Source organism: Ilyonectria robusta (assembly GCF_021365365.1).
Source record: "Ilyonectria robusta strain PMI_751 chromosome Unknown BGZ61scaffold_61, whole genome shotgun sequence".
Taxonomy (NCBI): Eukaryota; Fungi; Ascomycota; class Sordariomycetes; order Hypocreales; family Nectriaceae; genus Ilyonectria; species Ilyonectria robusta.
Window position 1 is genome coordinate 86968 of NW_025764495.1, and position 15825 is coordinate 102792.

Consider the following 15825-nt stretch of genomic DNA (forward strand, 5'->3'; position numbering starts at 1 on the left):
AAAACGAGACAGATGTGTGACCAAAGCCGCGGTTCATAATAAACCACGTCCCTGTTACTTCATCCAACAGACCGGCGGGTATAGCCACGGTATTGCCTAGCTAGGGGAAGCAGGTCTGTAAGCAGATTCTGTAAGCTATGTTTGTTTTTACTGCGGTTTCTTTGTAAAACTAGTGTAACCTGGTTAGATTTGCCTAGAGAGTGAAGGCGCCGTAGTCCAGTTGCGCTCGACAGTTTCCGGCTTGCCAGCAAGATTCATCACGCCGTATTTCCAAGGTGGTGGGTAGTGCATATTGATCCTTTGTAGATTGTAGGGCAGATTGTCTTGGCTTGGCTAACTGGATGTTCTGGGTGCTGGTGTTCTTTAGCCGCAATCCGCAACATCAATCAGTTGCATAATAGGCTTGGTGGAGACCAGTGTGTCTTTGAAGTAGGTGAACAGAAAGCCTCCCAGAAATAGATTTACAAAAATACATCTCTTAAAGAGCAGTATACCTTAGTCCAGCACTGTTCATAGATATCAAGCGCCAGATTCCCCTTCAAAGGCTCATTGGAGATATCATAAACACCACCTCTAAATTCGTAGAGGTTTGCCCTTTTGCCACTTTTTTCAGGTTTCTAGCATATCAAGAGCCCTCCTCTCTGAAGCAATCCAAGCTGCCAGTAAATAAGACAGCGGGTGCCAAGGTCAGCTCCCGAAACAGAGCTCTGTCAGCAACAACTCAATGATCTGGTCTTTTCGAGCACCTGGCGGCAGGTACGTCTGCTCCATCGCCCTTGCTATCCATGCGGGCAGACTGTTCGCTCTGGTTTTCAGGCGAGCGCGCTAGCTTCAAGTCATACAGCAAAATAATCTTGAGGCTGTGATAAAGCATAACCTAGAGTAACCACCGAAACTCTGGTGGCAGAGCACGCCTGAATAAGACGCGAGGGCTCTGCTCAAAGGATATTGACAAAGATAAAGATTCCACTAAGTTGTCGCCGGCAGAGTTCCCTACTATCACTACACGGCCAACGTCAGCGTAGATTTATTTTGCTGGCTCTAAGTGGCCATTTTGGACACCCACATATTGTAAATAACGTTTCCAGAACCCAAAACTGGCGTGCGTATTTCGACCTCTAGATCGTGGCCCAGATTTGGTCCGGTAAGGCCAGAGACGAGTTCGCGAAGGATCCACGTGACACAATGGAGGCAAACTGGGTAGAAGAAGGGCCAGCCTTTGACGCCTGTGTAGGTGGACTCATGCACCTCTGCTTCATTGCTTTAAGAGAGGAAGAAGAAAACTAGAATTAAATAACAGCACCTGAAGCCTAAAAGCCAGTTGGCGTTAGAGAATTCTTGCGCGTAAACAGTCGAGGGTCAATATCTGTTTCGTTGCGATAGAATTGCCGTGCCCCCCGTCAATAATTTGAAGCAGAGACTCTTATATGGAAGCAGAGGGGATCAGAAGAGTTACGAGATTCAAGTAACTGACAAGTGTGTTATAGGAGTGGAGGCAAAAGTGCATTCACCTGCGGCAGAGCGCCAACACGTGCTGTAGCGTCGCCTAATAATGTAACAGTTTGTCAGCAGAACGTGTGTGTGGGGATTTCGGTTGCTGAACACCTAGGCTACAAGACTTATTTTCGGTCAACCCGGAGACATTCATGTACGCATTCGTAAGAAAGTCTCCTCATGATTCTGGGCCCGCTCCTAAACTACCCCTCCTTGTCCTTCAGCATCTCGGCCTTAGTTACGAGTGGTCATACAGGTGTAGGCTTGTTCAAGGGCGTCTGTACGCCATGATTCCAGAGAACCCGTGAAGTCCCGGTAGCTATATGCCCACTCAAGCTGCACAGAACATCATGCTGGCAATTACTGTTATGCCGCGTTTAGTCAAGCCTCTACCTTACAAGACGAAGATAGCCAATGCGTTCTTTATTCTACGGGGTGTCGTATTGGTTCTTCATCAACAAGATGCATTCGACAAACCAGGAGATTTCTTGTCAAGAATGGCGCAGTGTGTTAGAAAAGGTCACCAAAGGAAGTTGCCGTTTCCAAAGCGCCTGCAACACGAAATCAGAGCAAGTACCAGGCGATGCAGTGGCCTTACAGAAGAGCCTACACCTCTTTGAACGAGGCCCTTCAAAGCCCTTCATGAGTTCAGATTCTGTGGATGGGACGCCTAAGCTGGTGACATCACATTCGACCAGGGCTGCAAACGCACGACAAAATCTAAAGACGTCGGCTTCAATATGTTGGTAAAAGCGAACAAAGGCTCAGAAATACATAGTGCCCTCTTTACACCTCAGTCTGTAGTCGTCAAATGAGCGAACTCGTTAGATCTGCCCCCAAAATACAGTCTCGGGACATAGTGGCACTACCACTCCGGAAAAGGGACGTTGGCAGCATTTGCTTCTGGAATTGGTGGCACACTGACCGTCTGTGGCGACTAGTCGACGACATCTTTCCTCGCAATCGACATAATCCCGTCTTCTGGTGGCTAGGCCCCCGAGGAAAAATCCTTGGATGCCGATCTGTTCCCGGCTCGACTACCGGTTCAGAACACTGGATCGACATTAGATCAGAAGCATCGTTGCCAGCGGGAAGATTGACGTTCACGATTCTTTCTCAGCCAGTGCAAATGGCCATTGTCTGGGAATACGAGCCTAAGTGCGCCGACAATGCCGGCCTAGGTTGGGTGAACTTCGAGGGAGATTTAATGGCAACATACGCTTCGCTCACCTCAGCGGCCCATGAAGGACGCACCAGCAAGACGGTAATGGACTATTGTAGCATCAAAGCACCTCCATGCACGGCACTAGCTGCGCAAATTAGAAACGAAGAGGACATTCCAATCGTCTACGTACACTGAGTTGGGGCCGATGGACCTGTCTTCGTCAGGCGCTCATGGGAGCCCTGGAAGGCTGCCAGCTGCTCTCAGTAATGGCACGATCTTGCCAGAAAGCCAGTTTCCCTTAGTCTCCACTCAGTCATCGGGCTCCATCTTGATAACCAGGGTACAGGGCTAAAAAACATGGTCCTCATTCTGTCTCCTCCATTTTCATTGTCGCGAATAGTTGTAATGCAGCCGAATGCATCATTGATGAATACCAGATCCCAGGATGCTTCCACAAGTCTTCAGTCACCGCTTGTAATACCATCCAATCAACAACGTATGTTAGGCAATTAAACTCTCTTCACTTCTGGACTGAAGTGGGCGGCGACAGTTTTGGCAACGACAGCCTGGACAAGAGACCCTCAATCGGGGACTTTCAGGATGATAGACATCCCGACCGCTAGATCCCTCCACGAATTGATTTCCTTTCAGGTCCTAGGGCTTATAGCAACTGCACCCTCAAGTCCCCACCGGGCAGCAGCGGTCGCGGTCGCGTGCTAGGCGAATTTTAACCCTGCCAAGAGGTGTCCGATGGATACAGGGTTCCAAGGATTCAGGGATTGAGGATTCAGGGGTTGAAATCTCAGCATGTCTTCGCGCCCGGGGTATTCCTCGTAGTGATCTCATCATTGGGACCATGGGGGAGGAATGGACTTCTCAAAGCGGGACGGGATTCGCAGCCTTGATGCATATTTAAATGGTGCTTGCTGTTCTTGCATTCTGGCCGCATCACTTTGATTCCTATCCTGCAAGGAACAAAGAGGCCAGCAACACCTGACCAAGGAGCTTTATTAGCCCATATTACGTCTTCTCAAGATGGCAAATCTACGAACACGACCAAACATCTCCGTTTACCCCCTCATTCCATGGTACATTGTCAAAATATCGCAGACGACATCGGCATGCATTGTTTTCATCATCATGTTGGAACTCGTCGGCCACCGCTCCACCCCGACAACGTTATATTTCGTAAGTTTTGCGTGGGAGAAAATACTTTACTGAGATTAATAGCCAAACAACAGATACAAGGCGCTGCACTGGTCACCATAATAGCCAATCTGGCGATGGGCGTTTGGATTAACCGTCGAGGAATAATACCAAAAATAAGCGCTATCGTGAACACGGTTCTCACGATACTATGGGCGGCTGGTTATGGACTCCTTCTATCCTCTCTTGCCTCCATCATCACAGTACCATGCACTATCACATATTTCATTACCAACAGTGGAGTCAGATCTTGTCAGTTTTACAAGGTTTTGGTTGCGTTTGGAGCTACTGGCTTGTAAGTCTTCCAAACTCAAGAACGCCTTATCTGGGTCGCACAAACTAGTGGTTTCCTCGCCGTCTACAAATTCAACTTCTAATGTCATCATACCTAGGGTGAGCGCGATTGCGATGGCTATTCTAGATATCTTAGCCGCACGAAAAATAAAGCGAGGAAAGGTCATCGTGGCAGATCACGAAAGACTGCTGGTTGGAACTGCTGCTCAAACTAGTTACCGACGTGTGTCGGATGAAGAACGGGAGCTTTCGACAATGACACCTGCAGGCTTAGAACCGACAAGACATGAGCAAGCCATGATGAGGTAGAAGAAAAAGACGGAACTGGTAGCGACCTTTATTGTGCATGTATTATTAAACAGTCCATGGTATTTCGAGACCATCTTGCTAGGTGAGATGCTCGATAAGCAATAGAGAGTTGTTTTTATCAGGACGATAAGTTCTGCTGATATTGGCGTATAAGTGTCATCATTACAAAATGTGATTTTCCCATCTTAACTCGGCTAGCAAGTCTAAAATTATAATACAGTAAGTTTTACAGCAAGTTTCTAAAATGATACTACATGCGCTGAAGCTATGCTCGTTAGGACGTACGGAATTATGTTCATTATCCACTGAATGGGGCGAAAGCAAATGTGACTACCAGGGGGGCCTCAAAATCGGCCCCCCTCGGACTCGTTCCACTATTGCCAGGGTACTGATATAAACAAGTGACATACTACCCCATATAATCTAATAAGCGATTAATGTATCTTTATTTTCCCAGTTAACGACCCTTTCCCTACTCGACGTGTGGGGGGGGCGAGTCACACGGGGTGACAGTTTTGAATCCTCCTTAGTAGTTGATACTGAGTTTACTTTCGACCCTAATTACAATATTCAGGCAAAGACCAGGAATCTACCTCGGGCATCTAATTTTAACATCGGCGACCATCTGGAAATTAGGCCCTGCTGTTACAAAACAGGGCCCACCTCGGCAGTTCGGGCATCTAATCTTCAAATCGGCGACCATATTGAAATACCCATGCAGTCAGTCACAAGCAGGGGAGTGTTGGCGAGCAGTTCCCAAGTTCTCACCAGAAGATTCCATCAATCACAGCGTTGTCAGCCTGCACGTTAAATAAACTCCGTTCGACGCGGTTCGACACCAACCGACAATGTGCGACCTCATGAAGAATGTAGGGCTTTTGGGAGACACGAGCAGAATGGCATAGAATTGTAAATAGCATAGCGTACTTGGCCCTATGAGGTTAGTCCTCCGGGCGTAACTTAATGAATCTCCTTCATCCATTCATTCTTGGGCCCCCCACGGATGGCCCACTTAGACAAGTCCGCTTCCCAAGAGATGCCTGTCGCCATTCATGTCCGAAGCCGTTCCGATCTCAAATTCTGTGCCGCGGAACGCGGTTCGGGTCGAAAGGCGGCAGCCGACGCAATCCACGGCTCACGGATTCTTTAAGAAGAACAGAGAGATATCCGTCCGGAGTATGCTCCAAGGACCAATAGATCTTCGGTTATCATTTGGTAGATTAAATTGAAGGTTATCAATTGTTTCATGCGTCTCGCAAACCCTCGCGAACGATGGCAACTCCACGAGAAACAGCTGTTCAGAGTTATGCTCGTACCCTGATATCGGCCAGTCATATATTGCACCTTCACAAGTACGTTTTAAATCTACAAACTTACTAATCCTGCGCCATTGGAGTCACTAACCTCACATGTTAGCGTTTTGGACGCGTATGGTCGTGTTTCTGTGCGCCATCCTACCAAGCCGGGCATCTTCGTCATGCCACGCAACATTGCTCCGGGCACACTTTCGTCGGAAAGTGATCTTGTAGAGTACTACATCTCGGATTCATCGCCTGTTACGGAACCCTCTCCAGCAGGCTATGCAGAGCGCTGTATCCATAGTGAGATACACAAGAAGTTTGACGTTGTCAACAGTAGAAGTCAATTTTGTAGGAATCGCTCTTCTTCAGTGGTTGAGGTTTGGTCGCGATCGTAAGTACTGCAAAAGAAGAAAGAAGAAGAAAAGCTTAGTATCAAGGCGAAACCACGTTATGTGACGTTCACTTACAAACGGTGTCAATCATCTCGTCCAACACATTGTCCAGCTGCTCTTCGGAGACGGCATACTCGCTCGCAGCCCTTACGCTCTCCTCTGGAGCGTTACTCACCACATTGTAGGCTCTGATCAAGGATTCTCCATCAATTGACTTCTGGAAAGTCTCGTTATGGCGTGCTTCGACCATGATCCGGCGCAGAGTTTTCTCGCCTGACAGTTTAGGTAAAACCGCTGCCTCCTCAGCTTCCGTATAGAAAGGCAAGAAAGTGGCCCATGCAGGATCATGGACGCTTGCCATGGCTAATGCCTCCGCCACGATAGCGGGCTGATTGAACTCAAAAGCATACCCGATGTGCAGATACGGGTGAAAGATGCCTGTGATCCGCGAGAGTCAGCAGAGCTGGGATTAGATGTGAAACGGTCCCCTCTACTAACTGGTGTAGAACCTCGTCAAGAACTCATTGGCATAGTCGTCTCCTGCAAATAGGTGCTCCTCGAGGGTCGCTTTGACACCCTTGCGTTCGATTTCACGCTGGAAGAAGAGCAAGAAGCTGGAATAGTGTGGCTGTTGGCCAACATAAGTCCTGAACTTGACCTTGTCCGCCATAGCCTTGACATCACGTTCATTGACAGGGTATCGGGCAGCTTGGTATGATTCTTCGCGGTCATAGATCACTTGGAGCTCTTCCGCCGTTGCCCCTAAAGCATATGCCGAAAAGAGGCAGTGAACGATGTGGTCTGAAACGACATTTTTATATTAACACCCGAAGCCAGAGGCCGCCAGAGAGGGAGGGGAAGAGGAGAGGGAAATAGTAGCCGAGAACTGGGAATTTCTTACTGTGTCGGAAGCCCATGTAAATAATGTGCCATTTTTCGATGTTCTGCTGCAGCAGTTCACCGAGCTTCTTCGCAGCTGCCTCGTTGTATCCGCCTTTGTGGAAAGTGCCGAGATCTTGAGGACCAAACACGAACTTGTAGGGAGTTGCCATCTTTTGACACTACTTGAGACGAATTAAAGATAATGAAGATAGATTCGGTGTTCAGAAATTCCCAAGTATGTTGGACTTGTGGTGATCGGACTCTTTTGTGTTCTCGGGCGGAGGTTGACTTAATAAAACCAATTAGAACTGTTCGCTTTGTCACGATTTACAGGACCCGGGAACAAGGACCTAGATGCATTCCCGGGCCGCGGATCAAGGAGAGGGCCAATTTGTATGCAATTTGGGTTTTGTAGCAGCACATGAGCCCCCGGCGTGTCATCGTCGGTGGGGTCTCGCCGGGCAGATCAATTCAATCCCCTCTTTGACCCACACACACCTCTTTGGGCCTCAATTTGAACCGCGGCATTCGTGGATTTCTAGTGGTATATGTCACTGAACCGATTTCGTGTTAAAAGCCAGACAGACGAGTTCCCCCGCGGGACGGAGAGCGGGTTGAACTGGACGGGGTACCTAGTGGAGCACCAGCACCATCAGGTCTGTCAAAGTCTCTGTCCGGGGAAGGCTGATTTGTTTCCGCGGGCACACAATGCAGTATTATGTATAAGTTGATCAACTACATCTATGGCTGTAACTATCAATCTCCCTGTTTCAAGCTGCTTGTTACATGCAACTTTTACCCCATACTGCATCTACCTTTACATCTTCACACAAAAGCGTCACATTATTCTTCAAAATGCCGTACCGAGCAAGCATTCTGTATTCAAACGAAGATGATACGAAATTCGACATGAAATACTATCTTTCCAACCACATGCCGAGGGTCCAAGAAGGCTTCAAGTCGTTCGGCCTCTTGAAGTGGGCGGTGACACAATACGAGGCGGGACCGGACGGAACTCAGCCTCCTTATGTCGTGCAGACACTTTTGGTGTTTGACAATGCCGACCAGTGCGACAAGGCTCTATCTTCGCCAGTGGGACAAGAGTTGATTGCGGACGTGGTGAACTTCAGCAACAAGTCTCCCATCATTCTCGGTGGTGATGTTGTGGGCGCTTCGACAAGCGACTAGGGTCATGCGGCTCGTGGAATCGGCCATGATTATGGCTCGGTGGAATTATGGGAGGCATATCTACTTGGAAATACTGGATTGAACTTGGAAGTGTTTAGCTTTTTCTTTAGCTTTACTCAACATCACCAGATAGATTAAAGCCATGCAGTATTTGCAAGGAATAGAGACAAACATTTAATCCTCCACCCAGAACCAGAAGAGAGAATAGCTGAATAATAAGGTTGTTGCACACTCATATTCGCCTTAAACTTAAATTCCCGTTTAGACTTAAAGCCTAAGACCTCCTTTTAGGTAGGTGGAAGCCGCTCCTTCTCTACAGAAAGGTGGCAATAGCGTTAGGTACTGGCACAAGCGTACGTGTAGTACACCGATTTCAGCAGGTTGTACACAGACAGGAAGTAGCAGCAACTAAATCATAGATATAACTCAAAACTACCTGACTTTGGATTGTCACGGCGCCATTGCAGCCCAGATTTAGTCTTGCAGTATTGTATTGACTTTTACTTAGGGATACGGAGTTTTATGCTGCAAAGACTAAGCTAACTTGCTGCCTCAATGGAACCTCTTGTCAGTCCAGGTTTGAATCGCGTCAGCACCTCCATCAAGCTCCTCTTGGCTCTCTTCAAAGAAGTGGGCGCCAGGGATGAATTGCAGCTCCTTATCCTTGGACGCCACTAGCTCGTGCAGCTTTCGGGCATCAGACGGGAAGACGCTAATATCGCCCGTAGTCTGGAGGACAAGAACTGGAATCTTGAAGTTTGGGGCGGTCTTGACAAATCTGCTCGGAGAGTCCTCCAGACTCCACATTTCCAGCCAGGTGCGAATGGTTGACGAACGCGCGATCAGTGGAACACCGCGGTTGGCGTTCTTGGGGTCGCCATAAAAGCATTTTCCTATCTCACGCTCGGAGGGGTCGATGTTCCCATCCAAGAATCTCAAGTCGGCAAAGTTGCGGAAGAGATTGAAAATCCTGTCTGGTGTGCCGGCCTGATTGAGGCGCTTCAGCTCGTCCTTGGCCCAACGCGTGATGCGGTGGTTGCGCTGTATTTGGGCCGCTCTGTAACGGGCCTGGAACTCTGGCGAGTAGGGAGGCCCATTGACAGGATTGTACATGTCCAGAGAAGGATCCGTGTTCGTCGGGTCATTGTCGTCCACCACGGACGGGTCAAGCCAAGTTGTCATTACATCTGCGCGGCCTGGATGAGAATTGAGGATGACGAAACCATCAGGGCCGCGGACGGCGAAGCTTTTGTCTGACTCCACCTTGGCTGCGAAGGCAGCCATCAACGACCCGCCGCCAGAGTTGCCGATGAAGATGATTTTCTTGACGTTGGTGTTCTTCTCGAGCCATGCTGTCCCAGCTGCCATGTCATCCAAGGCGTCACTAAGGACGAATTTATCCTCGGCCGAGCTGAACCTAGTGTTCCAGCCGAGGAAACCATAGCCGCGCAGGGCCATTGGGATTGCGAAATAGTGTTCGGAGAAGTCGGCCGTGTAATGGGTTGCCATGAAGACGACAGAAGGGTCAACATCCTTCTTCGTCCAATACAGGCCTTTAACAGGGTGGGCACCATAAATGGCCCTCTTCGCGGTAGCTGAGCTCACAGCAACCCAGCGGGTGGTGATGTTGTCCGGAATTGGAACTTCATTGTTGATTTCAACAGTTCCCTCAATTCTCGGAGCGTCCTTTGCTGGAGACACAGACATTGTTGCTGCTGGGCTGTAGAATGCGAAAGTGATGATGAAGTTGTGGTCTGATCTTGTCAATGGTTATTCGATTGAAAGAATTGTGATCTGCAAATTCTATCATGCGAAGCGACGATGCTATTTAAAAAAAGAAAGAAAAAAACCCGAATACGCTGGTTGGTTTTGGTTCACATCCCATGGCGCTCCGCGGTACGGGATGGCATCTAATGGTCCGGTATGGACAGCATCACAAGCCGTCCGGAACAAACGGAACCACATGGAAAAGTGGCCCTTCTAGGCCTTCTAGGAGCTTAGAAGTTAGGAATTACAGAAAATCCTCGGGTCATGACGTCATAAATTAGATCGGGGTTGTTGCTCTGCTGTAAATTGAGGTCTTTGCGTCCCGCAGTTCAGCTTCCAACACGAACCGCTCCCGCGGAGTGGGTCCCGGACTTTAAATGATCCACCCAAGTACAACTGTGGCTGACAGGCAAGTGTGGCTCGAGACCCAAGCCACAAAAACCTCTAACAGCCTTGACTCTTAGCAGCCTTCACGTACCTCAAGGTCGCTTCTTACCAGATACGAGCAAGTCAAGGCACTAACGGAGATAACGGGTTTTGAACAGGTCCTTTGCAATATTGACAAAGCCCAGACGGCGTGAATATCTACTGCGCAACTATTTGTTGATCGTGACGGTCATGTTATGGTCTGGTTGCAAGTTCAGAAGGCCCATATGAAAACGTTCCCAAACAGATGACATTTAACGTCTACCAAACCATCAGACAGACACGAATCCTCCCAGGACATCATCAAGGCGTATGTCCGTTACTCAGGTGTCCCTCGGTATCTTCAACGCGATATACCAGCTTATGAGCACTGACCCGTTCTTGTCGCAGCTCGTCCAGTCCATCAAGCACCCCATTTAAGCCTCCTTTTCCGACTTGAATCGGGTGCGGCTTCAGCTTGCCCTCCTCCAGTAATCGTTGAGCTAACCGAAAGAATGCCGTAGCAAATTCATAACGGTCAGGGTTTCCGAGTTTCATGGTTCCCATCACTTCAAAGTCCTCTCCGTACGCGGTGTTACCCCAGGTTTCCAAGTGTTGTACATCTTTTCTGGGAAGTTCCATTAGCTGGATGCTACCATACCGTAGTTTCTTCCCAGGAGCAGCAGAAGATGCCAGGGCATTGACGCAGATTGCACCAGATTGACCCTCCGACCAACAGTCAAAGGCGTAGTGGAGTCTGTCTTTCGTATAGTGGCGAATATCAGCACTGCAGGTTGGCGAATTGTAGTCGAAAACGATGTCTGCGCCAAGTCCTCTGACCAAGTCAAAGTTTCGAGGTGAGCAAGTAGTTATGACTTCAAGGCCAGATCTGCAAGTTGGGTCAGCATCAGCACAACTGGATATCTGACCACTTACAGTTTTGCTAGCTGGATAGAAATGGTTCCAGTGGCAGTACTGCCCCCATATATCAAGACTGGAAACCTTTCCTTTGGCTGCTCTGGCCAAGGAAGCCCGAGACTCTCGTATAATCCCTGACCAGAAGTGATGATGCCGATTCCCAAGCTAGACGCTTCTTCAAAGCTCAAATTGTCCGGGATTCTCAGTTGGCATCCACTCTTGACGAGGACGTACTCGGCAAATGCGCCGCTTTCAAGCTCATGCGGATTGATACTATGGACCATTCCAGCTATGCGGTCGCCTTTCTTGAATTGGACTTTCAGATCTTCGCCCACGGCCTCCACAACGCCTGCATAGTCACACCCAACGGTGGTGCCAATGTACGGCACTGCATCAATGAACTTCCAGTCGACCGGGTTGAGTGCGAAAGCCTTGTTCTTGACGAGGATCCTATCAGCCCCAACTTTAGGTATCGGTGCATTGGATACCAGAGCAGTTTGATGAGGGGAGACGAGCTTAATTGCTTTCATCGTGCGTTGTAGTAATCAGATAATGAAGTTCCAAATTTGATAGAGAAATCTAGCCAGCCAGAGATACATTCCATTGTAGGTTGTTATTAATAATTTTCGTTTACTTATGTCCTTCACAAATGGCCGCTTCCAAAGCCGCGGAAGCTAACCGACTCCAAAAATTGTGTTCCGAGGGTAGCAACTAGAGTCCGCGGTCTGCTTCGAGATCGTGCCACTTCTCCAAGAACCGCGGCAGTATAGCCGAGGTCAAGCAAAAGGATGTCACATTAAATTTTCCAAACCCCGAAATGCATTGACTTGACACCGCTATTGATCACGCATTTACCTGCATATCCGCGGTGCCTGATTCCGCGGAACCCTACCCGTTAGTCTGTTAGTACTCATTAGCCCCCCCGGCGCGGGCTTTACTTGCAAATTTATGGCACTGGAAGACCGGGCGCGGGCTAATGAGAATGCAGGGATTGAGGGAGAGGAAAAGGAGAGAGGGGGGGGGGGACCTTAGCAGCTTTTGCCTCAAGCTTGTGCTGGCAGGCTTGAGTAGCTGTGTGTAAGTTAGAACATTCAGAATTAGCTTATCACTTAAGCTTGAGTTAGCTGGCTCGGGCTGCTGTTTGTAAGTCAGGGTCTTTATAGTGGGATTGTAGCTGTAGGGTATGTTAGTTGCCTTTTGCTGCTATCTACAAGCCAGGGCCTTTATACTGGGCTTGTGTCTGTAGCTTGTAACTGAAGGTTGTACCGGCAGCTTTGAGTTGGTGTATATAAGTAAGGGTATTTGTTATTTAATTCAGATTTTATGCATATAATTATTATTAAGAGGTTAGGCTGCCCTAGTATATATATACCCAGAGGGGACTAGAAGCTTAACAGTAAAAAGAAACTCTAATAGTAGTATTAATAATATAGACTATATATTCAGTCTATTTAAAAGTTAATAGTTTACTCAGACAGATTAAGGTTTCTAGTCTACTTGGTTATTTTTTAAAATACTTTAATAAGCTGCAGGTAGTATTATTATACTTTTCTTAACTATAAATAAGCTCTTTTTATATTCAAACTTAAATAAGAAGCTAAAAGACCTAAAGATTATTATCCTAAATATTACTATACATTATATATACATAACCATTTACTACTCAAATAGAAACAGGATTATTACCGAGATACCTGATAGCGCAACTGATACCAGAACTGCATTTAACCAACTTAGCATTCCTGCTCCTGCAGTTGAAGTGGCTATCGATGGTAACGCTGTTAAACTCGACGATGCTGCCGTAGATGCAGTTGAAGTCTGCGAGCTTGAGTTTTGTCCTTGTAACTCTATAGGTAACTTCACACACTCTAGTCAGCCATGAGTTTCAGTAAAGAAGTGGAACAACATACAACAGATAAGCCTGTCTCAGTCGCTGTCACCGTTACTCCTGCAGCGTTGGTCGTAATGACGGTGCGGCAAGGGACGGTGGTGCTGCTGTTACCTAATACGAGGACCTCGCCAGTTACGGTGAAGACATTTCCAGAGGAGTCGGTGGTTGTGATCAGTGTGGTGGGAATCGGCGCTGTGGAACTTCCAGTCGTAGTCTGGGTGGTGGCTTGAGTCGCTGCGTGATAAGTGACGCCAGCGGAGCTGCAAAATTGCTGGGCGAATGTTAAGGTAGCTAAAAAGGATGAGATGTTAGATATTCAGCGCCCTTTAGGGAGATGTATATATGATGTAACGTACCCTGCTGATCAGTTGCGTTACACGCAGTGCTAATACAGCTTTCTACGCTACTTAGAAAGCTGGTTGACTCGCAGATACACTTGGCGTCGGTGGGCGCGCAGCCGGTGCTGGAGATAGCATTCAAAGCGCAAGTTTGCTGCGAGTTGTGTCAGCAGTTACCAAATGACGTTGATTGTGGTGGTGAAGATATACTTACAGCGCAGGCAGGTAGGCTAGTAAGATCCTGCGCTAGAACGGGAGCTGAAACGAGGGCGGCGACGAAGAAGACCTTCATTTTGAAGTTCAAGTGAATGAGATAATATAGAGTGTATAATGAACGACGTTAAAAGGACGATGGATGCTAGACTGGCTGCAGAGTCGTTGGCAGAAATAAAATTCCCGGAATATTTAACAGAGAACGTACAGTCAGCCTATCAGCCTATGCTGCAGCTCTATCGGTAGTTGAATGGTAGCTGGAGACATACTCTGGATCCAGGCGGGAAGGACACTCTATATACTGCTCGAGAACGCCTAAAGTGCTTAGGTGGGGTAATATTTTAAAATTCAGCTCAAACTCTAAGATGAAATTTCTCCAAACTTCTCGATTACCAGTTGGGGGATTATATACTTTGTGGCCCGAAGTAAATTTTGGAGCCAGTCCCCTAACCAAGCCACCATACGTCCAACCACCTTTCTAAATCATCCACTGCGTCTCTCATTTGCTCATGTAACAGAGGCAAAAGTTTCCGCTGCGGTTATATGCGGGACAGAGTCAAGAATTCATTTCACTTGTGATCAGCATTACGCAAGTCCTTCCTCTCGTGGCCTACTACTAATTTAACAAGGGCTGCATGTAATTTAATTCAAATACAACAAATCTGGCCTGTTCACACAATGCAGTCCACTTGTCAACGCGAACATATGATTCAAAATTGACTGAAACTTTAAAGACGATGAAAATAGAAACTTGGTAAATTGGTTGTTTTCTTTTGCTTTCTAGTGGGCTGTCTCGGCTTTCACTTCCCTATATCGGTTTGCGCTGTTGCTTATTTCATCTAGGTCGTTACCCGGGCCTAGAGCGTCCCTCGCTTGACTCTGTGTGACAGGCCTGCTCGAAGGCCAATTTCTCCAAGTGTTCAGGGTCCTATTGTAGCGCAGTTATATCAATGGTGAAATTCGGGGTAGGGTTGGCCTTGCGGTTCCTGGATTGGCAAGAGGGCTTCGCCTGTGTTCGGAACGAATGGCTATGCAAGGCGACTTACACGCCCATGGGGTATACACTGAGCCTGCTGCTCCACGGCTAGATGATTGCCCAGGAGACTGGCAGCCGCCTCATGGTGTCATGGAGCAAGCAAGGCGAGGCCATGTACTTCATGGGCACGCCCATCCCTATGGACGGCCTACGGGCCATGATCGCGGCGATGACACGACGGCCGATGCGGAGGACCGGCTGTGGGGCTCGTTGGCACATTCAGTATGCTATCATTGCACTACGCATTAGCGGAGTGTTTATTCCACTTTTGCCGTAGCCGGCAATTGCGACATTCGTTAATGTTCAAGCGGGGCGCCGATGTCCGGTTCGTCATCCCGCTGGTCAGCATCGACGACCTAACCCGGGGCCGATCCTTTATCCCTAGCAACGGCCTGACGAGAAAGAGGCGGAGTTGCTTGAAGATTCCATTGCAGGGCCGCAGAAGCAGGACTTCTTACACCGGCAAGGTGAGTGGAAATGGTCAGGCATCCGAAAGTATCTGAGGCTGGTAAGGAAGTTCGAAGAATTGCTGCTCGTCCTCGTCCACGTCACCGAATGCCAGCTGGGTCGGGGCGAGGAGGTCACGGGACTGCGGCCGACTAATGGCATCAACTGGGACCAGAATGTCTTGTCGCCTATCGTGAACGAGCGGTCATCTGGAGCCCAAGACAAGTTGCCTGGAAAGAGCGAGCAAATGCCTTTAGTTTGATGATTTCTCCAAAGGGAGTAAAGTATTCTTGAAGAAGATACTTTGTCCTGATTGATTCAAGGCGATCGGACTGCGATGTGTAGGCGGCTCTGGCTGGCTAGGGATAGGTAAGCGTATCCCCATTTGTCTGGTGTGTCACGCCGAAAAGCTTGATATTTGGTCATCGTGGAAGCATTGGGTAGGAAATGCTTGAATTGTATAAAAAAAATGTGTTTTTACCTTGTGCCGGCAACTTACTCACCTTGAGGGACTAGACAGAAGTGAGATTAATTAGTGCGAAAGGTTTGTGGGTTACATGGCTGTATTAGAGAACTGTT

At 48.2% G+C, this 15825-nt stretch overlaps 9 protein-coding genes across 9 annotated transcripts; 5 read left to right on the forward strand and 4 right to left on the reverse strand.

The window, feature by feature from the left end:
* Positions 1–1817: 1817 nt before the first annotated feature.
* On the forward strand, positions 1818–2854 carry BGZ61DRAFT_487040 (uncharacterized protein; the record flags this gene model as incomplete). Its single annotated transcript, XM_046249923.1, has 2 exons — positions 1818–1999; positions 2299–2854. 2 exons carry the CDS (start codon positions 1818–1820, stop codon positions 2852–2854), a joined length of 738 nt encoding a protein of 245 aa, XP_046094351.1.
* An 840-nt stretch (positions 2855–3694) lies between these two features.
* On the forward strand, positions 3695–4468 carry BGZ61DRAFT_487041 (uncharacterized protein; the record flags this gene model as incomplete). Its single annotated transcript, XM_046249924.1, has 3 exons — positions 3695–3847; positions 3901–4160; positions 4258–4468. 3 exons carry the CDS (start codon positions 3695–3697, stop codon positions 4466–4468), a joined length of 624 nt encoding a protein of 207 aa, XP_046094352.1.
* Positions 4469–5740: 1272 nt separating this feature from the next.
* BGZ61DRAFT_373581 (uncharacterized protein) lies at positions 5741–6164 on the forward strand (the record flags this gene model as incomplete). Its single annotated transcript, XM_046242258.1, has 2 exons — positions 5741–5820; positions 5885–6164. The coding sequence occupies 2 exons, from the start codon at positions 5741–5743 to the stop codon at positions 6162–6164; spliced, it is 360 nt and encodes a 119-aa protein (XP_046094353.1).
* A 64-nt stretch (positions 6165–6228) lies between these two features.
* BGZ61DRAFT_373557 (uncharacterized protein) lies at positions 6229–7213 on the reverse strand (the record flags this gene model as incomplete). Its single annotated transcript, XM_046242256.1, has 3 exons — positions 6229–6599; positions 6660–6962; positions 7063–7213. 3 exons carry the CDS (start codon positions 7211–7213, stop codon positions 6229–6231), a joined length of 825 nt encoding a protein of 274 aa, XP_046094354.1.
* A 685-nt stretch (positions 7214–7898) lies between these two features.
* On the forward strand, positions 7899–8210 carry BGZ61DRAFT_316379 (uncharacterized protein; the record flags this gene model as incomplete). The annotated part of the gene is made up of 1 exon (XM_046238872.1): positions 7899–8210. A coding segment is annotated over one exon (312 nt), but the record flags the coding sequence as incomplete, so codon positions are not given.
* Positions 8211–8713: 503 nt separating this feature from the next.
* Positions 8714–10139, reverse strand: BGZ61DRAFT_467731 (Alpha/Beta hydrolase protein). The gene has a single exon (XM_046247806.1). The coding sequence runs from the start codon at positions 9936–9938 to the stop codon at positions 8784–8786; it is 1155 nt and encodes a 384-aa protein (XP_046094356.1). The 5' UTR covers positions 9939–10139; the 3' UTR covers positions 8714–8783.
* Positions 10140–10727: 588 nt separating this feature from the next.
* Positions 10728–11851, reverse strand: BGZ61DRAFT_500555 (putative zinc-binding oxidoreductase ToxD; the record flags this gene model as incomplete). The annotated part of the gene is made up of 2 exons (XM_046251563.1): positions 10728–11292; positions 11340–11851. 2 exons carry the CDS (start codon positions 11849–11851, stop codon positions 10728–10730), a joined length of 1077 nt encoding a protein of 358 aa, XP_046094357.1.
* Positions 11852–13007: 1156 nt separating this feature from the next.
* On the reverse strand, positions 13008–13842 carry BGZ61DRAFT_435083 (uncharacterized protein; the record flags this gene model as incomplete). The annotated part of the gene is made up of 3 exons (XM_046243978.1): positions 13008–13503; positions 13569–13704; positions 13765–13842. 3 exons carry the CDS (start codon positions 13840–13842, stop codon positions 13190–13192), a joined length of 528 nt encoding a protein of 175 aa, XP_046094358.1. The 3' UTR covers positions 13008–13189.
* Positions 13843–14787: 945 nt separating this feature from the next.
* BGZ61DRAFT_487047 (uncharacterized protein) lies at positions 14788–15508 on the forward strand (the record flags this gene model as incomplete). Its single annotated transcript, XM_046249925.1, has 2 exons — positions 14788–15021; positions 15185–15508. The coding sequence occupies 2 exons, from the start codon at positions 14788–14790 to the stop codon at positions 15506–15508; spliced, it is 558 nt and encodes a 185-aa protein (XP_046094359.1).
* Between the last annotated feature and the right edge of the window lie 317 nt (positions 15509–15825).

What these genes read in the sequence shown, in the direction of transcription:
- BGZ61DRAFT_467731 (XM_046247806.1), bottom strand. Translation starts at nt 9,938, where the DNA reads ATGTCTGTGTCTCCAGCAAAGGACGCTCCGAGAATTGAGGGAACTGTT.